Source organism: Prionailurus viverrinus, chromosome B3, assembly GCF_022837055.1.
Source record: "Prionailurus viverrinus isolate Anna chromosome B3, UM_Priviv_1.0, whole genome shotgun sequence".
NCBI lineage: Eukaryota > Metazoa > Chordata > Mammalia > Carnivora > Felidae > Prionailurus > Prionailurus viverrinus.
The window spans coordinates 106,433,275-106,458,616 of NC_062566.1; the positions used below are offsets into that span (position 1 = coordinate 106,433,275).

Here is a 25,342-nt window from a genome sequence, read left to right on the forward strand (position 1 = left end):
GTTAAGCGTCCGACTTTGGCTCAGGTCATGATCTCACGGTCCGTGAGTTCGAGCCCCACGTCGGGCTCTGTGCTGACAGCTCAGAGCCTGGAGCCTGTTTCGGATTCTGTGTCTCCCTCTCTCTCTGTCCCTCCCCTGTTCATGCTCTGTCTCTCTCTCTCTGTCTCAAAAATAAATAAACGTTAAAAAAAAAAATTTAAATAAAAAAAAAATGAAATGACTATAGGGTTCTGAGAGGAAATGTTCTGTGGTAGCTTGCTTTACAATTTAGCAACCTGAAACTATCCCAAGGAGAGATATTCTCCAGCTCCTTATAGTACATATAGAAAATATCCTATGTATCTAGGATGGGAAGAGAAACCCTTATGTTTAGAGAACGCTTTTTAAAAAAAATTTTTTTTAATGTTTATTCATTCCTGGAAGAGAGACACAGAGTGCAAACAGGGGTGGGGCAGAGAGAGAGGGAGACACAGAATCTGAAACAGGCTCCAGGCTCTGAACTGTCAGCACAGAGCCCAACACGGGGCTCAAACTCATGAACCGCGAGGTTGTGACCTGAGCCGAAGTCGGATACTAAACCAACTAAGCCACCCAGGCGCTCCTAGAGAATGCTTTTTCGATTTCAAGAATGCACACAATTTCTGACTTGATTCTCAGCGAGCTTGTGAAATAGGTAGTGTCAGTCCTTTGCAATCTTTGGCCTTCTGGTCAGGAAGGAGCCCACAGAGGCTAAGGACTGGCAGTCAGCTGATCCTAGAACTTAGATCTCTTGAAGTCTGACTTTTGGCTACATCCTAAAGTTTGCTCTGTCGGTTGTGGTGATCTGATCAAACAGAAGGGGTGAAATGGCTAAGATCCTACCAGATCCTGCCTCGGGAGCCTTAGAGCTGCAGGGTCTAGCCCTGTCCCCCAGCCCCTCCCGGAAGTGCACTGAAGCCAAGTAGAGGAGGTACTTTGTGTGAGTGAGCAGTGATGCATCACTGGGTTTTGTTCTCTCGAATAGCTGTTCTTTGCTGGTGAGATTTGTAGTTGTTCTGATTTCCTTTTAAGGGAAGCGTAATTATATTCTTTGCCTTTTGCATACATTTAAGTAGCTGCTTGTCTCTGGAATTGGATGTTGAATTGTTCCTCCAGCTCACGCATGGAGCTTACAAAGTGCTGACAGTTGCTGTAGAAACGGTATCTGGCAGCTGTGACATAGTTGGAGCTTTGTGCACCAAAAAATTCCTTTGTAGGCCTTGGCAAATTAACATTTTAAAAGGTGCTCATTACATACTGGGTAGTTGGTTTTAAGAATAAAAAACAGTTGGTATTTTATTTGCCACATGACTGCAAAAGGATTCTCCTGGTTCTGAAACACCACTTATGCAACTTGTGAATTTTTGCAGGTAAAGTAAGTTTCTACCTAGAAAATAGCAAACACCTGTCATCCTATAGCTTTTTAGTAAAGTAGATGTTTGAGCCTGATGGGAATACACACCCTAAACTCTAGTTATTGGTGCAAGCTGTCATACTCAATCACTTAACTTGGAAATAAACACCACGATTGCAATTGTGAGACCTTGCCTTGCTTTTTTCCCCCCTTGACCAGATGATACAAAACCAAATGGGAGAAAAGTTGTGGGTGATGTGGCCTACAATGAGGCCAAAGAGAGGGCGGCCTTCATCACTCCTGTTCCTGGAGGTGTGGGGCCCATGACGGTGGCAATGCTAATGCAGGTGCGTGTGAATGGAAGTTTCTGCAGTGGGGGTTAACTGGACTTACTGTGATTATTTTGCAGTATATACAAATATTGAATCATTGTGTTGTACAGCTGAAACTAATACTGTTGTATGCCAGAAAAAAAAAAGTTTTTCTAATCGTTGTAAAAAGCTGCCAGAATTCAAGTTATTGCTTTTATTTTATTTTATTTTATTTTTTTTAATTTTTTTTTTCAACGTTTATTTATTTTTGGGACAGAGAGAGACAGAGCATGAACGGGGGAGGGGCAGAGAGAGAGGGAGACACAGAATCGGAACCAGGCTCCAGGCTCTGAGCCATCAGCCCAGAGCCCGACGCGGGGCTCGAACTCACGGACAGTGAGATCGTGACCTGGCTGAAGTCGGACGCTTAACCGACTGCGCCACCCAGGCGCCCCCAAGTTATTGCTTTTAAGTAAGGATGTGAATCTATTGAAGGAGAAAAAGGGACTGTTAGAACAGAGATATAGAACCAGTTCTATTAGTAGGGCAAGGTAGGGATGGCACAATGGGGATTTACTCTGGAGTATCAGAACCTCAGGAAAAGGAAAGTGCGAACCCACAGCTTTGCTAAGTGCACTTTGTCTTGCTTGCCCTTGCTGATACACACACAAGCTGAGATGGGGCGAACCCAGGGCACTTTAGCGGCTGTAGATTCTTGCCTGGGATTGAAGCATGTTTATAGGGGGGTCATAAAGCTGTTCATTTTGTGGTTGAACTGGAGTGACTTGGGATTTGGAATTGAGGTGGAAGTTAAAATAACCACTTCTTCTAAGTTCCATTTGTGACCTTTCGTTTAGAGCACAGTAGAGAGTGCAAAGCGTTTCCTGGAGAAATTTAAGCCAGGAAAGTGGACGATCCGGTATAACAGCCTTAATCTCAAGACACCTGTTCCCAGGTAAAAATAAAATTTTACGGGTTTAAAACTTTGTGGATTATCTGTTTTTAGCTCACGGATACCATGGCTACATATGTGCCACCTCCAGAAGCGCCATCAGTGGTTGGGGTGGGTCGTTCCTAGGATGCGGTTAAATAAATTCAGTGAGTCAGGGCACCTGGGTGTCCCAGTCGGTTAAGTGTCCGACTTCAGCTCAGGTCATGACTCACGGTTTGTGAGTTTGAGCCCCGCTCTGTGCTGACAGCTCTGAACCTGGAGCCTGCTTCAGATTCTGTCTCCCTCTCTCTCTGCCCCTCTGCCATTCATGCTGTCTCTCTTTCTCTCTCTCTCAAAAATCGACATTGAAAAAAATTATAAAGGGGCACCTGGGTGGCTCAGTCGGTTAAGCGTCCAACTTCAGCTCAGGTCACGATCTCATGGTTCGTGAGTTCAAGCCCTACGTTGGGCTCTGTGTGGACAGCTCAGAACCTGGAGCCTGCTTCAGATTCTGTGTCTCCCTCTCTCTGCCCCAACCCCACTCATGCTCTTTCTCTCTCAAAATTAAATAAACATTAAAAAAAAAAATTAAAGTTTTTAAAAAAAGTTCAGTGAGTCAAGATTGATTGATATTTTCTCTGTTTCTTGTAAGTGACATTGACATATCACGATCTTGCAAGCCGAAGTCCATTGGCAGCCTGGCTCGGGAAATTGGTCTGCTCTCCGAAGAGGTAGAATTGTACGGTGAGACAAAGGCCAAGGTTCTGCTGTCAGCACTGGAACGCCTGAAGCACCAACCCGATGGAAAATACGTGGTGGTGACTGGGTATGGTTGTTACTCCTTTGCTCTTGGAATCGTAATCCTGATTATTGTTATCAAAGATTGCATTTCCTCTTAGCATATATATGAGAAGTTTCCTTCCATTTGGTTTTGGCATTTTCACATGTGTTTAGTCTCATTCGACTCTTAACAGCAACCCTGTGAGGTAATTAAGAGTAGATTCTAACCCTTTGGAGATGAGAAAATTTGTCAAGGTTATCCATCTAGTAGGGGAAAGAGTTGAGTTTTAAAAGCTTATCTTCAGATGGAATCACCTTTTTTTTTTTTTTTCAACCCCAGACTTTTTTATTCAGTATATGTATTGAGCATTTATTTTTATGGTTTGGCTGAGTTATACACAATAGCTAATTTTTTAGATTACATCGAGCTATTAAAATTATAGCAGTGTCTCTATAAGATCAAATGTATTTTCTCCTCACAGTGCGAGGGGCTCAATTACAACAGTCTTTTTAAATGTAACATTTTTTTGCAACTTCAGTAAGACTCTTGGAAAAGAACCTTTTCAGGTCTTTCTTCTTCCTTACTCTTCAGGTTAAAAATTATTCTCTAGGTCTGGCTTAGTGATTCACATAAATTTAATTCCTATAAATTCACTTTCCCTCTTTTGCTTTCACCTTGAAGAATAACTCCAACGCCCCTGGGAGAAGGGAAAAGCACAACTACCATTGGGCTGGTGCAAGCCCTTGGCGCCCATCTTTATCAGAATGTCTTTGCGTGTGTGCGACAGCCTTCTCAGGGACCCACCTTTGGAATAAAAGGTATTAGTAGCACTAGACCTTGGGTGGCCAGAGGCCACTGCTTCTCCTTCCGTCCTCCCTGGTCTGCTTGACCCAGGAATGCTTATGGGTCTTCATACAGACACCAGGAATGTCCTCGTGGTGCAGCCCCTATTGTGATGCTTTTGGTGAAGGCTTTTCATCAGATCATCCCAGCTCTTGCTGTCACTATTTGACACTGCACAGGGGTTCCCTGGGATGGGTAATAATGTAGCGAGAGGTGCTTTTCTATGACTAATAGTCAACTGTCACAGTAACAATAAAGGTAATCGTAGGTACTGATCATCATGCTGACTTTCTAGAAACAAAGACACCCTACAGCTGTCTCAGCCTGTTGGGAATAAGAAAAGCCTACTGTTACTGAGTATATGCTTTGCGCTGTGTTTTATGCTACGCAGCATATGCATTTTCTCTTCTAATATGAGATAGTTACCGCTGCCACCAGTTGTCAGCAGCAGTGGCTGGGACTCCCAGAGTAACTTTGTCAAGTGCCAGGGTGGGTGCCATGTCAGTTTCAGACGCTTTAACAGCACTGCCCACACAGGGTTTCTTCTGATTGCACGAAGACATGACGTCACTATTCACTCTCTATCTTTCGTTTTTGGAAGCTGAGGTACTGCAAACATGCTCTTTTCATTTAAAGTATTTTCATTAATCGTAAGTTCGTAGAGTTAGCGTTCTCATGTGCTCGGTGAGAGCATCACATATTCTGCTTGTTCTAGAGACTGCCGCACAGGGCACACCTTTGCTCTTCTGCCTGTAGTAATATATTTTATAAAAGTCCCGACTCAGTACACTCTGAGCTTGTCTTACCAACCGTCTTTCAACTTCAGAACGAACCGTTCCCTTGCACTGCTTATTGAACCCAGTATTCTGCTTTTCCTCTTATCACTAATTGCCCCATTTTCATCGCGTGGTCTCTGCCTCACAAAAAACCCACAAAATCTAAACCTCAAATTGACATTTGTCTCACTGATAACCAGAACATTTTTGACTGGTCTTTTGTTAATAATCGAAACAGGCCAGCAAAAGCTAGCAGTTAAGCTGTTTTCTAACATGTGTCTCCTATTTAGGAAGAAGTACAGTCTCTGTGTTTGTGTTTGGCATGTATATTTTAAACATTCCTTTTTTTAAAATGCCAGCGTAGCATTTATGAGAGTAGGAAATTGAGCAGAGTTGCCTTTATGTAACTGTAGGCTGGGTCTTTTAACAAATGTTAGGAATCATGGGGAACCTGTCTCTAAAGATAATGAGTAGGTATGTATGTGTTCATGGTTTTGTCATTTAGAGTCAGATTTCAACGGAGACTATTCAGCATGAGCAAGATCAAGTGTTTTAGACTGGTAAAAGAAAATTAGAAAACACTTGGTCAAAGCTGTCCAAATGGTTGAAAAAAGTAAATAGATAATGTGCGTAGCAGCGACGAAAACCAATTTGCTTTTATTTGATTTCCAAGTGGTGGAGAAACACACTTAACCTGAGTCCTCACCCTTGGCCTGCCCTGTAGGTGGCGCTGCAGGAGGTGGCTACTCCCAGGTCATTCCCATGGAAGAGGTAAAGTGCCTGGAATTTGGTTTCATTTGGACCTTTATTTATAGTTTTTCTTCCAGAGATTAACTTTTTTTGTGCAGAGTTCTTAGTGGACAAATGACTTCTTTTTAATCAGAAAGGGAAAACATCTTAATATGCAGGCTTGTGAGACAGCTTAGTTTTTTTTCACATGACAAGGACTTCAAGGTCTGGCTTTCACTGGGAATAATAATTTTAAGCAAGAGATGAAACAAAGCATGGGAATGGGAAGGACCAACACAAGGTGTATTCAGAGCGGTAACTCCAGACACGGGAGCACGGTATGAGCATACAGGCACAGGGCTGCCCTCATGAACCCCTCGGTGCTCACAGTCTAAAGGACAGGAGTGTGCCCTCAGTATCCCGTGGTTGCTCCTGATGCTGGTGGTATGGGGTTTGTGGTTACAGGACGTGTCCCTTCAGGTAAACACCAATTTCTTGTGAGGCTACACAGTCTGTAATTTATGTTTTCAAGAGCAATTTGTACCGGGTGTTTGTTTGCTAACTGTGCTGCCGTCAGGTTTCTGTTAGCTTTAACACAGGGATTGATTTGGTCATGATACAATGATCATCGGGAAGATGTCGGAGAAGCTGAAAGACTGATGTGGCCTCTGCTCTTTTGTAGTTTAATCTCCACCTCACTGGTGACATCCATGCCATCACCGCAGCCAACAACCTTGTGGCTGCAGCCATTGATGCCCGGATGTTCCACGAACTAACCCAGACAGACAAGGTAGGCTCCTGAGGCCCACAGGCACTTTTGAGAGGGCTGATGCACCCAAACTAATGTTGTTGGTCCCTTGGGTGTTGATGATGCAGGTGGCAAGGCAGGGGGTTCCTCTCACTTCAAAGCCCTTTTCCTCCTTTTCTTTAAGGCTCTCTTTAATCGTTTGGTACCATCAGTAAATGGAGTGAGAAAGTTCTCTGATATCCAGATCCGAAGATTACGGGTGAGATTTTCCCCTGTTCATTTTTGATAATTGTATGAAGTTGGGTGATTAATAAGGAGATACCTAGTTTAGATCAAGTTACATCCATAACTGTAACCTTAAGGTCATCGTATACATAACAAAGGTTGGCGGTAGAGGGTATCTCTCATCCATCTGTAAATTATACGTGGTTAGTCCTGGAATACGTACAGCACTGACACCCCCACCCTCAGTCAAGAAGACTGATACTCCGGGGCACCCGGGTGGCTCGGTTGGTTAAGCGTCCAACTCTTGATTTTGGCTCAGGTCATGATCTCACGGTTCATGAGTTAGAGGCCTGCATCAGGCTTGCGCTGAGTGTGGAGCCTGCTGAAGATTCTCACTGACCCTCCCCTCCCTCTCAAAAATAAAAACAAATATATAGTCATTAAACATACATTGTACCCTGTGACCCAGAAATCCTACTCCTAGCTATTTATCCAAGACAAATGTTAAGTTGTGTTCATACAGAAACACGAATGTTTTTAGCAGTTCAACTAATAACCTCCAACATTTAGAAACAACTCTGATGTCCCTTAGTGGATGAATGGATAAACAAACCTGTACGTTTATGCAATAAAAAGGAATGAACTATTGATACACACAATTTGAATGACTCTTAGAGGCATTATGTGGAGTGAAAGAAGCCAGTCTCAAAAGGTTGCATGCTGTGTGCTTCCGTGTACATGGCATTCTCAAAAAGACAAAGCTGTCGTGATGGAGAATAGATCAGTAGGTGCCAGAGGTTATAGATCTGGGGAGGGTGTGACACAAAAGGGATAGCACAAGACGGTTTTTTTAAAATAACATTTGAAAATACATTCATCATTTTTGCATATGAAAGAAATTATATGTATATATATATATTTTTTTAATGTTTATTTATTTTGAGAGAGATTGTGAGCAGGGAAGGGGCAGAGAGAAGGAGAGAGAATCCCAAGGAGTCTCCACACTGTCAGTGTGATCACAGACCTCATGAACCGTGAAATCATGTCCTGAGCCAAAATCAAGGGTCGGATGCTTAACCGACTGAGGCTCCCAGGTGCCCTGTACATATATATTATTTAGACAACCTGGCGTATGTAAGCTTAAGTAAATGGCACGCGCTGCTTATTAGCAACAATAGTTTTATTTACTTTATTTTAAATTTTTTGCAACTTTATATTTTGATGTTGCAAGAATAGTACATGAAGCTCCCCTTTACCGAGCTACATCATCTATGTTTTGCCCTACTTACTTTACAGTTATGTTTTATTTATTTATTTATATGCATTTTTTTTCTGGACTTGAGAAAAAGTGACTTTGACACACTATGATATGTCTAGCTTACTTTGTTTTCATACCCCCAAAAATCCTGTGTGTAAGGTAAGTTAATTATTGCTCTGTTTTGTAAAAGGGTCATGTTTTGAGAGGCACGTAAAGAGCAGGCAACGTCTAACCTTACTTTTGCTGATGGAACTTTCTGTCAGATGTGGGGAGGTGCTGGACTAAATGTGTAAATGATTCTTTAAAAGTCTCTAGGATTTGAAATCAAGGGACTTGCCCAAGGCCACAGTACCCTCTCACCACCCCCACCCCCCCCACCCCCACCCGCCAGGTTTGAGCTAGAACCTCGGTCTCCTCCTGGGTCCCCAGGCCTCCTCTGTGGCAAAGTGTGCTCACGGTCTACACCCCGTGTGCCCAGTCGGAGTGGGGTGTCAGTGGCAGATTCTCAGCCGAGTGACTGAGAGTTGGGTTAACTTCTGTAAACAATGTCATGTACGTGGCTTCTGAGTCCTGTGATGAGCCAGTGAGGGCCAGCTCTGAAAACACATCTGAGATTTTATTTTACTTATTTTATTAAAAAAAATTTTTTTAAATGTTTATATTTATTTTTGAGACAGAGAGAGACAGAGCATGAGCAGGGGAGGGGCAGAGAGAGATGGAGAGAGGGAGAGTCCCAAGCAGGCTCCACACTCTGAGCTGTCAGTACAGAGCCTGACACGGGGCTTGAACCCACAGACTGCGAGATCATGACCTGAGCCAAAGTCGGATGCTCAACCAACCAAGCCACCCAGGCGCTCCACATCTGAGATTTTAAAACAAAGTCTTCACAGTATAAAAAAAAGGAACTGTGGGAAGAACAGGGCTTGCTGGAGCCCACTCAGATCTACCACACATTAGGCAAAAAAAAAAAAAAAAGGAGGGGTACCTGGGTGGCTCAGTCCGTTAGGTGTCCAACTTCGGCTCAGGTCATGATCTCAGGGTCCCTGGGTTTGAGCCCCATGTCATGCTCCGTGCTGACAGCTCAGAGCCGGGAGCCTCCTTCGGATTCTGGGTCTGCCTCTCTCTCTGCCCCTCCCCTATTCGCACCCTGTTTCTCTCTCTCTTTCTCTCTCTCTCTCTCAAAAATAAACATTAAAAAATAGAAAAGGAAAAAAAAGGAGAACACATTTTATTTTATTTTTGTTTTTTTAGGAGAATACATTTTATGCTCACTTTCCATTTCAGGACGCGACCTGTATACATATACTCTGTAAATAAATAAAATTTCCAAGTTCTGTGAGGAAGAAGAGACAAACTTTTTTTGTGCCTTTTGGAACAGTAAGAAGGCACTAAAAAAATGCAGTGCTGTGTAAAAAGCATGTGAAGGTGATTTACACCGAGTTTTACTGATTAATAACTTATTTTTACTCTTCCTAATTTTTCACATGAATTGGGGTTCTCAACTGTCTGCTTGAGAAAGCTTTTGTACCTTGCGTTTCCTTTCATACACTTGGGCTTGGTGAATTAGGTACAACACTTTTTGGTCATTGTGCTTTTGTGTTTTTAAAATTTTTTTTTTAATGTTTACTTTTTGAGAGAGAGAGAGAGAGAGAGAGAGAGAGAGAGAGAGAACAGGAGAGGGGCAGAGAGAGAGGGAGACACAGAATCCAAAGCAGACTCCAGGGTCTGAGCTGTCAGCACAGAGCCTGACATGGGCCACGAACCCATGAACCGTGAGGTCATGACCTGAGCCGAAGTCGGAAGCTTAACCAGGTGTCCCTATGCTTATTTAGGGCTAGGTTTAGGGAAATGCCTCTGGGGCCCAGTTAGGGATAAACATGTTAACAACACCTGTGTGTGTGAGAAAGCGTAAGAAATAAAGGTTTGGCCTAAGGATTCTAATTTTCCCTTCTGAATATCACGTGGTTTATATTTCCTAGAGGGCACTCCCTCCGGAGATAAATTTTTAAAAAATTTATCATGCTTGTGTTTTGTCTTACTGATGTTTTAATTTTCCTGCCTCTTCAGAGACTGGGCATTGAAAAGACTGACCCTAACACACTGACCGATGAAGAGATAAACAGATTTGCAAGATTGGACATTGATCCAGAAACCATAACTTGGCAAAGAGGTACCAGTGCAGTGTCTGCACCCCGTCGGCTTTCATTGTGCTGCACATCCCTCCCTGCCTGTGGGGGTTATTCGAGTGTAAGGTCCAGAAGCTTGTGTGTTGGTGTTTTCATGGTTAAGGCATGACCAAGATGGTGACTGACCTGTTTTTCTGGCCACCTCCATCAGTCTCTCTCCTTATGAGCTGTAATCAAACCTCCTTTCGTGGAGTTAGTTGGACATTTTGCTGGCTTTTCAGTGTTGATTGCAGTGAGGGTAGTTATAAGGAAGTTCATGCATAAACTGGAAATAACATTCTGCAAGTTTCTTTTTATGCAAAAAGTTTGGGTTTCATGAAGTAGAGAAATTATGTTTAATCACTTCTTGAATCATGCTGTTCTTTACTCCCAGAACTCTTGTCTGGCACACGTGATGTACTTTTTCTTGTCACTCTCTAGGTTGCCTACTCATTTTTACCTCATTTAAAAATTTTTTTTTCAACGTTTTTTTATTTATTTTTGGGACAGAGAGAGACAGAGCATGAACGGGGGAGGGGCAGAGAGAGAGGGAGACACAGAATCGGAAACAGGCTCCAGGCTCCGAGCCACCAGCCCAGAGCCCGACGCGGGGCTCGAACTCACGGACCACAAGATCGTGACCTGGCTGAAGTCGGACGCTTAACCGACTGCGCCACCCAGGCGCCCCTACCTCATTTTATTAAACTCTTGTAACAAAGTAGGTAGGTTTCAAGGTTTAAACAGTTGGCGGTAGGTTGCTTTTCTCTGTGCACAACTGGTGTAGCTTAGAATTTTATTTGGTACCAAATTTACCAACATAAATTTTATTTATGTGGTGCATCTACATATTCTGTGTCATTGCTAAGAAGAAATTTTTATCCAGTCATGCAGAATGCAGCTAGTGGCAAGTTTATTCACTGTTTTTGTGATTTTCATTGGCTTAGTAACTATTGCTAGCTAATGGCATTTTTAAAAATTTTGTCTTTCGGGACACCTGGGTGGCTCAGTTGGTTGAGCGTCCGACTTCGGCTCAGGTCATGATCTCACGGTCTATGGGATCAAGCTCCACATCAGGCTCTGTGCTGACAGCTCAGAGCCTGGAGCCCGCTTCAGATTCTGTGTCTCCTTCCCTCTCTGCTCATCCCCTGCTCATGCTTTGTCTCACTCTGTTTCTCAAAAATAAATAGATGTTAAAAAAAAATTTTTTTTATTTTGTTTTTAATGTTTATTTATTTTTGAGAGAGAGAGAGAGACAGAGTGTGGGGAGGGAAGGGGCAGAGAGAGAGGGAGACAGAATCCAAAGCAGGCTCCAGGCTCTGAACTGTCAGCACAGATGCAGAGGCTCGAACTCAGGACCACGAGATCATGACCTGAGCTGATGTCGGACACTTAACCGACTGAGCCGCCCAGGTACTCCTTTTTAAAAATCTTTTAAATTTATTTTTTTAATGTTTATTTGAAAGCTTATTTATTTATTTTGAGAGAGAGAGAGAGAGCCAGAGAGAGTGAGCAGGGAGGGGCGGAGAGAGGGAGACAGTGAATCCCAAACAGACTCCATGCTGTCAGCATAGAGACTGATGCAGGGCCTGACTCACGGACTGTGAGATCATGACCTGAGCCGAAATCTAGAGTCAAACGTCCAACCAACTGAGCAACCCAGGTGCTCTGGGTTAATGGCATTTTAAAGATGACTTCTTTAGTATCTAAAATCACATTGGTATACCTTTTCCTTTGCTTTCATTGACAGATGGTATAATATTTTATGAGGAATAAGGTAAAGATCCAATTTGAAAATTTAGTATCACATTCCCTTTTCCTTTGCTTTATGTCTAATTCATGCTTCCTAAGAAAGTAGAAGCAGACAAGGAAAAAAATGGATCATACCTATTGACTGGCTATTTTATAGAGAGAAATCAAATACAAAGAACTTGACATAGTTTTTGAAAATAAGAGTAGGCTCCAACAGCCCATTACATCCTTCACTTACCAAGTGGTGTATGTGTGTGTGTGTGTGTGTATGTGTACATGCATTGTTATGCATTGTGCAAGACCCTGCTTTTGGGGTTTACATTTAAAAAAAAATTTTTTTTTTAATGTTTATTTTTGAGAAAGAGAAACAGAGCGTGAGGGGCAGAGGGGGCAGAGAGAGAGGTAGACACAGACTCTGAAGCAGGCTGCAGGCCCCAAGCTGTCAGCACAGAGCTGGTTGCAGGGCTTAAACTCACAAATCGCACGATCATGACCTTAGCCAAAGTCGGACACTTAACCGACTTAGCTGCCCAGGCACCCCGGGGGTTTAAATTATTACAGTCTTTATGGAAAATAATTTCACGTGTAATCAAGGGCCTTAAAAATGTCTCTCCTGTTTGACCCGTTTAGAGTATGAACTGGTTTGTTGTTCATTGTGTGTTTCATTATTGTTTGGCACGTCATACAAAAAACAAAATTGGTAATACACCAAAATGTTAACAGTAATTAGTCCTGGAAGGTGGAATTAAGATTAGTTAGCTAGTTGATCTTTGCCATGTTTTCCAGGGGTATACAATTGGATACGTATTCTGTCATCAGAATGGAAATTATTTCTTCTAAGTGTGCTAAAGGAAAGAGTAACCCTGTACCTAGCATGCTTCAGAAAGCATTTGCCTTGCTCTGCATTTATGGCTCTTGTGTGTCAGGATGGTGTAAGGTCAGTGACACCCCACAGAACAATAACCTTGGCCTTTTAAAAAACTGGCCGGCTCTGGTTTTCTTTTTATGTGTAATGGGCTTTAAAATAGATGCCAGATTTGTAGTTAATTGTTTGAATTCTCTAGACAGAATAAAACCAAGTCACTCTTTCTTTAAAAATATCCTTCTTTGGGGCACCTAGGTGGCTCAGTTTGTTGAATGTCCGACTCTTGATTTCAGCTCAGTCATGGTCTCGTGGTTTGTGGGTTCGAGCCCTGCATCTGACAGCCTAGAGCCTGCTTGGGAGTTACTGTCTCCCTCCCTCTGTGTACTGGCCCCCTCAAAAATAAATGAATAAACTTTAAAAATGTATATCCTTCTTTAGAGGTGCCCTGGCCAGCTTCGTCGGTTGAGCATATGACTCTTGACCTAGGGTTGTGAGTTCAGGTCCCAAATTGGGGGCAGAGATCACTTAAAAATGAAGTCTCTTAGGGGTGCATGGGTGGTTCATTTGGTTGAGCATCTGAGTCTTGATTTTGGCTCAGGTCGCCATCCCAGGCTGGTGGGATCAAGTCCTGCATCGGGCTCCACACTGAGTGTGTAGCCTGCTTGAGATTTTCCCTCTCTCTCTCCCTGCCCCCCTCTTCCCCTGCTTGCATTGTCTGTCTCTAAAATTAAAAGTAGACATATTTTAAAAAATAAAACAAGGGGCACCTGGGTGGCTCAGTTGGATAAGCATCTGGCTTCGGCTCAGGTCATGGGTTGGAGCCCCGTGTCGGGCTCTGCGCTGTCAGCTTCAGATCCTCTGTCTCCCCCTCTCTCTGCCCCTCCCCTGCTTGCCTGCTCTCTCTCAAAAATTAACATTTAAAAAAATTTTTGTTTTTTTTAACATTTATTTATTTTTGAGACAGGGAGAGACAGAGCATGAACGGGGGAGGATCAGAGAGAGAGGGTGACACAGAATCCAGAGCAGGCTCCAGGCTCTGAGCTGTCAGCACAGAATTGCAAGATTATGACCTGAGCTGAAGTTGGACGCTCAACCGACTGAGTCACCCAGGCGCCCCTCCTTCTTTTAAAATAATTCCCTGTTCGTTTATAGTTTGAGAGCATCATTTCTGAACTTCAACCCATATTCTAGCTTCGCCATCAGCTGTGAAGTCAAATTTTGGTAGACTGTCGTTGAGTTGGACTTGTAAGGCTGTCGGGTTAACTTACTGTGCTTGTACTGAAGGCTGTTCTGTATCTTCTCTTTCTACTGTAGTATTGGACACCAATGATCGATTCCTGAGGAAGATCACAATTGGACAGTCTCCAACAGAGAAAGGGCACACACGGACGGTAGCTATTTGTTCATTTCTCAGTAAATTCATTCTTGTGAACCAGATCCTTGCTGCTTCTGTCCTCCTCCGTCCTCTCCCGTACGATTGATCCTGCCAGGTGTTGTTCTGCCTTCTCCTTTTTAAAATGGAAGTGAGTAGGTGTGTGGTAACGAGCACTCCTGACGGCTTTCGCAATAAATCCCATGTGTCACCCGTGTGTTTTCCCCCCAGTATTTTTTCCTGGAGGTGGAAGCCCCCAGTGAATATCCTCGTACGTGATTTGTTCAAACTGCCTCTTTTTTTGTGGCCATTTATGATGTTTCTTCGACGTAAGAGCTTCTGTGTCGTTTCCTTGTGGGTTAGGGAAACCATCACCACTTGAAGGCTGCCTTCAACGGAGCTTATTTTTTTTTCCAACTGGAGCATTTATTTTTAAAAATTAACTACTCAAGGTCTTGGAATAATTGGTTACACATTTTTGTTCTTGGGGAATTATTTTTGTTAAGTTCTTTGTGCACTACTCTCATTCTGTCCTTTTAAGGTATTTGTTTAAGGCTTGGATGCAAACAGGGATTGCTTTCGCGATCCAGTCTTCTGGTTGGATGCAGTGTTGTGTGTCATGTCTTTTCCCTGCCGACAGGCCCAGTTTGATATCTCTGTGGCCAGTGAAATCATGGCTGTCCTGGCTCTCACCGGTTCACTAGAAGACATGAGGGAGAGACTGAGCAAAATGGTGGTGGCATCCAGCAAGAAGGGGGAGCCCATCAGTACCGAAGATCTGGTGGGTACCCGGCTGCTGCAAGCTCAGTGACACGCCTGTGTCTGTTAGCATATCTCAGCAGTTACTGATTAATTCACTCTGATTTTCCTGCTTGTAAGAGAATTTGAAATTTATAAACAGTACTTTGTAGCGAGTAATGGGTGGTATGCTCCAGTAATAGACCACAGGTTTCCAATGGTTTGAGCAACACCTTGAACCTGTGAGTATTCCTAAAAGCGGATATATAATTTCAGTTTTCAGAGAACAGCCAGTGTCCCAGTGAGGTCCTTAGTAGCTGAGCTTGGAGCCACACCTGGCCTCTCCCTGCAGAGAGGCCTCTTGTCACGAGGCTCGCTGACCGCCATGTCCATGCCAATAAGCACATTGGGAACAACTCATTAGCGGTTTATCTGATGGTCCCCCTAGGCTACTTTTGCACTTCAGGGTTATTTCTGAACTGTGTGGTAATAAGAGGTTTGAAATGAGAGAATCTTACAGATTAATTTTTTGAAAGCCTGTTTGTGTTCAAATACACCAAAATGTTCAGCCTGTGATTAGCAGTCTGTCAGTTGAATTCAGAAAAGGGGAAATACTAAGTTCCTGTTTCCACAGCCAATATGTGTAAGAAAAGAAATCATTTTAAAGTTTACACCCAGAGGTGTCTGGGTGGCTCAGTCGGTTAAGAGTCCGGCTTCGGTTCGGGTCATGATCTCACAGTTTGTGAGTTCGAGCCCCGTGTCGGGCTCCGTGCTGACAGCTCAGAGCCTGGAGCCTGCTTCCGGTTCTGTGTCTCCCTCTCTTTCTGCCCCCCAACCCCTGCCCCTGCTCACACTGTCTCTCTCAAAAATAAACATTAAAAAATTTTTTTTTAATTTTTTAATTTTTTTTAATGTTTATTTATTTTTGAGACAGAGGCAGAGCATGAATGCGGGAGGGGCAGAGAGAGAGGGAGACCCAGAATTGGAAGCAGCCTCCAGGCTCTGAGCCATCAGCCCAGAGCCCGACACGGGGCTCGAACTCATGGACCGCGAGATCGTGACCTGAGCTGAAGTCGGACGCTTAACCGACTGAGCCACCCAGGCGCCCCTTAATGTTTTTCTTAATGTTTATTTATTATTTTTGAGAGAGAGGGAGAGAGAGAATGGAAGGGACAGAGACAGAGGAAGACACAGAATCCGAAGCAGGCTCCAGGCTCTGTGCTGTTAGCACAGAACCTGATACGGGGCTTGAACTCACAAATCATGAGATCATGACCTGAGCGGAAGTCAGATGCTTAACCGACTGAGCCACCCAGGCGCCCTCCCAGAAATTTTTTTAATAAAGTTTTACACCCAAACCAGAAACTTGGAAACTCCCAAAAATTGAACATGGGTGGGATCCATAGCTCTTTCTTACTTTGTTACCAGTTCGTTCAACTATGGTTGGATGGTTTCAAAGAGAGACCAGATTTTAAGAGTTTGTATTGAACTCCTGGGTAAATTTTCAGTTTCAGCTTTGGGAAACACACACTGAATTTGGTTTTTAGTCATTTCTGCCCAGACATCAAAGTTACAAATAACTCAGTTCTCTAAGAGCTAGCATTTCTGTGCTATAAACCAGTATAAAATGGACTCCCCTCATCAGTCAGCAACAGAGCTTGATTGAGATGCTTGTTTCCAGAGTTCCATGTTTTGCACAAATTCCACGTGAATGTCATTTTCATTCTGTGTGTTATCTCTGCTTAAAATAAGTGATAACTTCATAGTATATCCAGAAATAAATAAGTAAATGGATGGTATAGCTCAGGTGAAAGTACGGATTGGTGCACAGTGGCTAAAAAAGGAAGACCTGAGAATGTTGAGTTTTGGTTGAAAAGGTTGGGGTTTCTTGTGGGTCGGAAGCAATGCTCCATGCCTTTGTTTTGTAGGGGGTGAGTGGTGCATTGACAGTGCTTATGAAGGATGCAATCAAGCCCAATCTCATGCAGACGTTAGAGGTGAGCAGAGTGACCACCGCCTTCCCAGACCAGTCTTCCGTGTCAGAGCAGAGTGGTTCTAAATCACACTTCTCTTGGGGAGTCAGGGAGTTCTGTACCTGCCCGTGTCTCTCTTCCCATTCTTCCTCACTGTTGTGATCGGGATGCTGCTGAAATAGAAAAGAGGGGGCTTTGTATTTTTCTTCTGGGAAGTCTTTATCTTTCGGATTCCAACTGACTTTCGTCCCCTTGACCATTTTGGCGGCACTGCTCACGATGTCTTGATTTCCATAGGGCACTCCGGTATTTGTTCATGCTGGACCGTTTGCCAACATTGCACATGGGAATTCCTCTATCATTGCAGACCGGATCGCACTCAAGCTTGTTGGCCCTGAAGGGTTTGTGGGTGAGTATTTTTGCAAAATCAGTGGATCAACTGTTTTCCTTTTAATATCAAAGGAGTCAGGATGGCCTTTTTACAGTTGCTTTTCTCCTTACTTACAGTGACTGAAGCAGGATTTGGAGCCGACATTGGAATGGAAAAATTTTTTAACATCAAATGCCGGTATTCTGGTCTCCGCCCTCACGTGGTGGTGCTTGTTGCCACTGTCAGGGCTCTTAAAATGCACGGGGGCGGCCCGACGGTGAGGACCAAGAGTTGGAAGGATCTGATTGTCAGGAATGTTCTGAAGGCTAGGAGGAACTTGGGATGACCTGTGCCTGTTTCTTCAAGAAGCTGCTCATATTCTCATGACTAAGAGGTGCCCAAAGCAAGAAGTGTTCAGACGGCTCTCCTACTGGCCGGCTTATCACTCACAGGCACTGGCGGCTCTTGGCATTTACAGATGGTGGAAATGGGCTTTGCGGCCTGTCTTCTGAGGGAGCCATCTGATAATATCTAAGCCCCTCCAAGGACATGGGCTTGGCTATATCCACAAAAAGCCCCTTTATGTTTAGACTGTTTTTAAATGAGTCCCATTTTCCCTCTAAATAGTGACGCTGGCAGCCAGCCAAGCAAACCATTAAGCTGAGACAGAGGTCAGGGCCTTCTTGAAAGGCACATGCTGGGTGGGACTAGCACGGAGTAGGAGAGAAGGGGAGGAGAAAGGTAGGTCTGCCCTGGACTGCCTCCGGGTAACAGAGAAACTAGGTTAGGACTAGCTTATCTTCAACTCCAACCTGAACTTTGTGTGTTCCTGAATTCCTACTGGTTAGAAATTACACTTTTTATCCTATTATTTTAATACCTTTTCTTTAGCACACGTACATGAAGACAGTGTGCTAGTTTTCAGAAATTACTTGAAGAAGTATTAAATTCCTATCCTTCTTAAATTCTAGAAGCTGGTCTTACAACTTGAGAAATAAGAGCCCCCTCTCTTAAAATTGGTGTTTCTTTTCTTTGTTTGTTTGTTTGTTTGTTTGTTTAAATGTTTATTCCTTTTGAGAGAGACAGAGTGTGGGTGGGGGAGAGGCAGAGAGAGGGTGACATAGAATCCGTAGCAGGCTCCAGGCTGTCAGCACAGAGCCTGCCGCGGGGCTCAAATCCACGAACTGGGAGATCATGGCCTGAGCTGAAGTCAGATGCTTAACTGACTGAGCCCCCCCCCTGCCGGGTGCCCCTAAAATCAGTGTTCTTCATGTAGCTATCATACAGCAGTTCTCAAGCATTTTAGTCTCAGAACTTCTTTACACTTAAAATTCTTGAGGCGCTGAAAGAACTTTTGTTTCAGTAGTTATATCGGTATTGACTATGTTGGGAATTGAAGATGAGTTACATTTTAACAAAAACAATTCTTTTCATGAAAAGTTGTTATATTTCCCCAAACAAAATGTAAGCATCATACAGTTTTCAGGTCTCTTCAGTATCTGGCCTAATTGAAGACTACTGGATTTTCATGTTCTGCACGGAATCAGTTGTGTTAGCACATGTCATGTATTCTTTGCAAAAGTCCATTGTACACTCAGTGAGAGAATGAGTGTGAAAAGGGCCGTGATATTTTAGAGTTACTATGGAAATAGTCTTGACCTCATGGCCCTGTGAAAGGATTCGGTCCCCAGACCACTCTGTGAGAACCACTGCCATAACGCAACCCCAGGACACCTCTCCAGTGTCACTGGTCCCCCAGGTACCAAAAGCACTCCTAGCCCACGAATGCAGGTTGGACTCCTTTTATCTTCCCAGTTATAACCAACGTGTTTTCCTCTTGCACCCCTCACACCGTTGCACCTTCTTTCCTCCTGCCCTCATGGTCTGAAACATAATGCCAGACACTTAACTCAGGCAGCAGTGAGAGGAGAGCCTCGTACGTAGCCTCACTTCTGTCAAGGAGCCAGACATGCTGCTCACAGTCCCTCATGGAGCTACATGTCAGCCCCAGAACACGGCGGCTCAGGTCCCTGCTTGCCGCCCTGCCTCTCTGACCCCCTTTGGAGACAGAGGATTGGGAGTGGACCACGCTGGGTGGCTGAAGCCTTGTAAGGCACGCCCATTGTCCACAGTGGAGTCCCTGGGATGAGCACCTTTACCTCAGTGCTCGTCCCTGTGGATGCGGCAGAAGCCAAGCCACCGGCCACCTCCGTAACAGTGAACTCACCACTTAAGTATTCTGACACCTTGAAATATACTCTGATGGAGGGAGAAAATCCTGGGCTGTGTCCCTCCTGTTTTATCGCTCATGCTCCCTAGTTCAGCCCCACAAACTTGCGCGTTGGCTCCGTGGACCAGGTCAGGAGCCCATTGCAGGGCCCGTCACAGACTCCTCTGGGGGACATTCAGGGTGGCCTTTCTGACCACTGCCTTTTTCCATACGTGCACCTTTACTTCCGCCCCCACTGCTGTGTGCTTTGCTCACTGAGGTTATGGCCCTTGCCTAGAACACATCCCTTTCCCCACCGCCTTCACAGATCTGCCCTCACGTCCCTCATTCAGGCCTTAGAGGTTTCCCACAATGCTCAAACCAGACATTTTTGTTGTTGGTCATATGCCCTAAATCCCTTGGACAGGAAACAACCTTATCCTGCTGTAAACCACCCCTCCCCCGCCAGTATGCAGCTTCTGGCCTTTTACACATGGCAAGGCATCATTTTAAGCTAAAACCGGATTGTAAGTAGAAAATGCCTCTGACTTTGCCTGCTTTCCTTCCAGGTTACTGCTGGACTGCCTCTTCCCAAGGCTTACATAGAGGAGGTAACTTCAGTCATTTTAACCACTTGTCCTAGAGAATACGCAGAATCAGCGTCTCTCAGCCTGTTTGGAAATGAGGGGGGTGGGTATGGCTCCTGTGGACAGGGGCACTAAGAGGCCTGCTGTGTGCTGAAGAATCTTATCGAATAAAGTAGGGAAGAAGTGCTTCTAGTGAAACCAGTGGTTGGTTCTCCATCGGGAGCAGTTTTGCCCCCCGGGGGACATTTGGCAATGTCTAGAGACCTATTTTTGGTTGTTTCCACTTCAGGTAGAAAGTGCTGCTGGCACTGAGTAAAGGCCAAGGCTGCCTCTAAACACCATGTGGTGCACAGGTCAGCCCCACGGCGAAGAATCGTTTGGCCCCAAATGTCAGAGGTGGTGAGGTGGAGAAACCCTGCCCTGTAGATTAATGACGTTTCTTTCCACTGCCTTAGCGCATCGGCTGCTTCCTTACCAAATGCCATCTGAGTCTGGAACAAGTAGGGACTTTTTGTGAAATGTCTCTTCCTCTGCGTATTTAAATCCACCTTAAAGGGGCACTATGCAGTCAGGATCCTGGTTATGTTTTTCTAGGTAAAGTTTCCCTAAGCTGATTTGGTCTCTAGCTGTCAAGTGGGAGCTCAAAGAAGAACTGTGACCTTGAGCCTTTTCCTCTTTATATCATTTACTACCCAAATCCCTGGAGGCTGTTGGGGTGGTTCTGTGAGAGACAGACCCTCGCATGAGACGGGAAGGTCAGCCGCTGCCACTGTGAATTCAATTCTTCTGCCTTTTTTGGAGGCTTTTGAAGTTGTCAAGCAAGCGAGTGCCACTGTTCAAGCCCTAAATGAAGTATTTCAGAAGCAGCTAGAAGAGAATTGTTAGTGCCTTGAGTCTGCCTGTCTTCTGAGTTATGATTTGCCTTTTATGGTCATTTGTCTGATTCACGCGTAGGAGGGGAATTCACAGTTCTGGCCCTCCTGCCACCCCACAGCCTTTCCTGTGTCTAATTAGAGTGACTGCCCCTCACTGGCCCAGCTGGTGTCTTCATTTACGAAATTCTACTTTTCAAAAACTGTTCTCAATCGGTCTTACATATTAATTGGTTTCCATGTGACTAGAGGTAAAGAATTAGCAGTGCTCTTTAGAATATCAACTCAATCCTAATTTTAGTTTTCAACTATTAAAGGAGAAAAAAGCCTAAGTCATGTTTATAACTGTAATTGTTTTCTACCTTTATCTTGCCCCCTTTTTCTGCTCTTTCATTGAATCCACAAACCAAGGGCTGTTACTGCTGGGTTTGCTCATGAGCCAGTGTATGTATTTTTACGTAAAACTATTACATTTTTATCTTAAAGATATCTAATGTATTTTAAGCTTATAATGGTAGCATCCTTTTTGTAAAAGAAAGTTAAGCAATGTAAGGATATAATACACAAATATGAGTCCCCTGAACAGTTTGGTATATATTTTTCAACATTTAAAACATTTCATGAATATATACACGTATTTTTGTATTTGTCCAAAAGTGGAATTAATGAAGTTGTCCATAGTTTTATAACTTTGGCACACTTTAGTACATCTTTGACAGTTTCCATGTTAATGCGGATTATCTCACTTTTCATGGCATCTGCATGATATTTAATAGAGGGTGTATGTCATAACTCACTGGCGCAGTCCCCCATCAAAGGAGGTTTGTGTTTGCAGTTTTCCAAGGCTGCAAGTAGAGCTGCCATTAACATTTAACATATTTAAAGGTATGTTTCCTTAATTACTTTCCTTTAAACGTCATAGTATTTGGTTATTAAAGGTGGCATCTATCTTCTTTGTCCCCAGTGAAGGTACATGGTTGAGCTCATTAGAACCTTTGAAAGCCTCACTGATCACTTCGTGTTTTCTGACGGCACTGTGGTGGCTGTGTAATGAACCCCAGGCACTGTGCTAGGCTCTGTCTCCTGTGCAAGATGCTGAGTAGAGTTTGTACCATTGTACCACATGAGTACATGACATCTATAAACACAAGGCTATAAATACAATTTACTTAAGAGCAACTGATTCTCTGCAAACAGCAAATATGCAATTAAGATGTGGTGTGATGACAGCAGCTATGCCCACTCTCATGCTTTCAAGACAGCGAGGAGTCCAGCGAGGAGTCGAGCCTGACGCCACTCCAGTGTTACAGGCTGGCCCAGGGTTATGGCTCCCTAGCGCCCCCTCACCACGGTGTGCGAAATGCATCAGCAGATCTGCCCTTGGCTTGTTCTGACTAAGTGGCTGGCTGCTGGTTCAAGGAGTTCTTTTAAGAAGAACCTGCAGCTGACCTCATGGATCTTTCCTGTTGTTTTTACAGAACCTGGAGCTGGTTGAAAAAGGCTTCAGTAACTTAAAGAAACAAATTGAAAATGCCAGAATGTTTGGAGTTCCAGTGGTAGTGGCTGTGAATGCATTCAAGTAAGTACAAAGAGTAGGAGTCAACGGGACTGTGGAAAATGGTCAGAAAACATCTCCTGGAGGTGACTGTATAGCACTGCTTTTAGCTTTGTTTTGTTCTCCAGCTACTGGTATTGGTTATTAAGCCTGTGTTCTAGCAGCCAATAATGAGAGCCTGTGGTGTGAGCTACACCACAGACGCCACAGCAAACTCGTCACTCCTGCCACTGAAGGTCCAGGGTCAGATTTGGCTCCCATGGGTCCCCTTCTCTACTGGGTGAAGTGGGTGACACATAGGCCTGAAGTTAAATGTTTTTTGTGCTCTCTAGAGGACTTTTGTGCTAACAGAAGGTCATAGCCCTACAGAGTTCTATTATTTTAGGAGGCTGGTGGGACATTATCTTGACAAAGAGTCGACCGTATTGAGCTAGAAGTGTTCATGCAAGAGGCAACTTGTGTAGGCTGTGTAGGTATTGTAGTGCTAGCTTTGGTCTTGTTATAATGGCCTAACCACAACAGAATGGGAGGAAACGTTTTTAAAAAGCTAGTATTTATTGATTCCTGTGATGTGCCTGGAATGTTCTAAGTATTTTGCATGTGTTTGTCAACTAAGCCTGATGACATCCCAATGAAATAAGTGCTATGATTAGTCCCATTGTACCACATGGAAACCAAAGCACATAAGGATTAAATAACTAGCCAGGAGTCCACCCAGATGGTAACTGATGGAGCCGGGATTCAAACCCAGTCAGTATTACTTGATTAGTTTCCATTTATCGGTGAGTAGCTCAAAAGAGTTTGTCCTCTCTAACTGTCATCAATGCTTTAACACGAAGCGCTGCCTTTACAGGACAGATACGGAAGCTGAGCTGGACCTCGTCAGCCGCCTCGCCAAAGAACACGGGGCTTTCGATGCTGTGAAATGCACTCACTGGGCAGAAGGGGGCAAGGGCGCCTTAGCCCTAGCTCAGGCCGTCCAGAGAGCAGCTCAGGCACCCAGCAGCTTCCAGCTCCTCTATGACCTCAAGGTGGGTTACTTGCTATAAGACAAAACAAAAACAAAAAGGAAAAAAAAGCACAGTGAGGTTTCTGTGTGGCTGCCTCTCTTTAGAGCCCGTGTTTAGCGTCTTTAGCCTTGTGAGTTTGATTCCCACGTAGGTGAGTTACACAACCACAGCCTGGGCTTTCAACCCTAGACAGCTTTCTTACCAGTGCATGTTTCTGCTTATTTACAGAGGAGCAGGTCCAGGCAAGAACACTCTGGGAGGTTGGCTCCCGACCTAAAATTTGGGAAGGCTCATGGTACCTTCTCTCTGCTGGCAGGAGAAAGGGTTAAATGTAGAACCAGTAGTGTAATTCACTACAGCCTTTAACCCAAAGCACCAGCCATGTTGTTGCAAATCGGCAGGGAGCTCCATCATGCTCAGAAAAGCTTTTTGACCACTTCCCAGTACCAGGGGAAAGCTGCGTGCTCCCAAGCTCACCTCCTGGTTTGGGGCTGCCTCACGTGCAGAGAAGCTCTAGTGCAAAGCCAAAGCATCCCGGCAGGCTTTAGTATTCTTTTCATCACTGAGTAACTGCTTATTCTGTGATGTGATAAAGTGAGTTCAGAGAAACGTTGTTCTTATAGTAGGGTTGTATTTTGTTTTCAGCTCTCTGTCCGTGTATTTCAGGATGTGATTAGACATTAAGCAGCATGCTCATGACACCTGGAAACTTTGTTAGGAGCATGGGATGGATGTGGTAGTTAATTCTGCTTGTATTTTCCAGCCTGGTTCTGGCTTGGTTTTTAAAATATAGTCATAGACTTTCAAAAATAGCCATAAAAAGGTAGAGGGAAGAAACCCAAGTATTCTTGAGTTTTTAACATTCTCTTGTTTCTGTTTGCCCTTTGCAGATAAAATACACTGACATTTCATTGACATTGTCCTATTGACATTGACATTTTCCCATTAGGCTGTAGTTTTATAGACTGGTTTGAAAATCTGTTCAACCAATCATATTTTCAGGAAATGCCGTAAATGCCAATCTGTACACACATGCAAAGAAAGCATTTATAGGGCCTCTCTCTAAGCTCCATCCTCAGTACCTGAGTTAGGAACCCCCAGTCCTTGAAGACCAGCAGGAGGCCCAGAAGAAGTTGAGTGATAAAGACTTTATCACTTGTTTCTACTTGGAATTTTCTCTGTTCTGATAAACTGGAGTCTGCCACTTTTTGTCTTATTTAGCATCTGTTAGCCTTCAGTCACCCCTCAATGAAAGTACTTTCACTTCAGAAGCTCTGAATGTGCCTCAGCATTTATAAAGCTCCAATGATAAGACACATGGGAAAGCGATCTCTGTCGTGTCTGTATACAACCGTGATTGAATAGTCCCCTTATTTTTGTCCATTATATAAAGCCTCTCCTTAAATTGGCACTGTGTAGCTCCAAAGGAAATTTTTATCTTTATAGATTATTGCTCCTTTCAGAAAACAACATTTGCCTGATGTGTCCTGTTAGCCTTAGTTGCCAGGGAGCATAGTCAGGTTATTGCCTAATTTTAGTACTTTGCTCATCCAAGGAGCTTTCCTTCCCATTTCCTCTAGGCAGTCTCTCCTTAACGCGGTTTGCATTTCATTCCCCAGCAGAGCAGCCCCGTGAAGGGGGAGGCTCTCACTGGGTGAGAGACCACTGGCCTCCGTGCCTGGCACTGTTTGTTTCAGGTGCCACACAAGTCATGGCCTTTTGCAGCACACCCGGTGCATGTTGTCGTGTAAGTCACGGGGGTGTTTTTTTAATACGTAGGTGATTTTGTTTTTATGGCTATTTCTAAGCAACCGTGGTTTGCAGTCACTGTCTTATGTTAAAAATAGTATCTGCCTCTCACATAACAAACCGGGAGTTGTTGGATGGATGCTGGTTGTCTTTC

At 44.0% G+C, this 25,342-nt stretch overlaps 1 protein-coding gene across 1 annotated transcript in view; it reads left to right on the forward strand.

Annotated features, from left to right (window-relative positions):
* The window catches only part of MTHFD1 (methylenetetrahydrofolate dehydrogenase, cyclohydrolase and formyltetrahydrofolate synthetase 1), a 62,096-nt gene that overhangs the window by 31,277 nt on the left and 5,477 nt on the right, over nt 1–25,342 (forward strand). The window contains exons 9-24 of the mRNA XM_047862313.1: nt 1,592–1,719; nt 2,541–2,638; nt 3,267–3,440; nt 4,077–4,213; nt 5,739–5,785; nt 6,426–6,533; nt 6,676–6,750; nt 10,042–10,144; nt 14,068–14,144; nt 14,766–14,906; nt 16,792–16,860; nt 17,134–17,245; nt 17,344–17,483; nt 19,985–20,026; nt 22,353–22,453; nt 23,283–23,460. Coding sequence (XP_047718269.1) covers nt 1,592–1,719; nt 2,541–2,638; nt 3,267–3,440; nt 4,077–4,213; nt 5,739–5,785; nt 6,426–6,533; nt 6,676–6,750; nt 10,042–10,144; nt 14,068–14,144; nt 14,766–14,906; nt 16,792–16,860; nt 17,134–17,245; nt 17,344–17,483; nt 19,985–20,026; nt 22,353–22,453; nt 23,283–23,460 — 1,730 coding nt within the window. The remainder of the gene's footprint in view (nt 1–1,591; nt 1,720–2,540; nt 2,639–3,266; nt 3,441–4,076; nt 4,214–5,738; nt 5,786–6,425; nt 6,534–6,675; nt 6,751–10,041; nt 10,145–14,067; nt 14,145–14,765; nt 14,907–16,791; nt 16,861–17,133; nt 17,246–17,343; nt 17,484–19,984; nt 20,027–22,352; nt 22,454–23,282; nt 23,461–25,342) is intronic.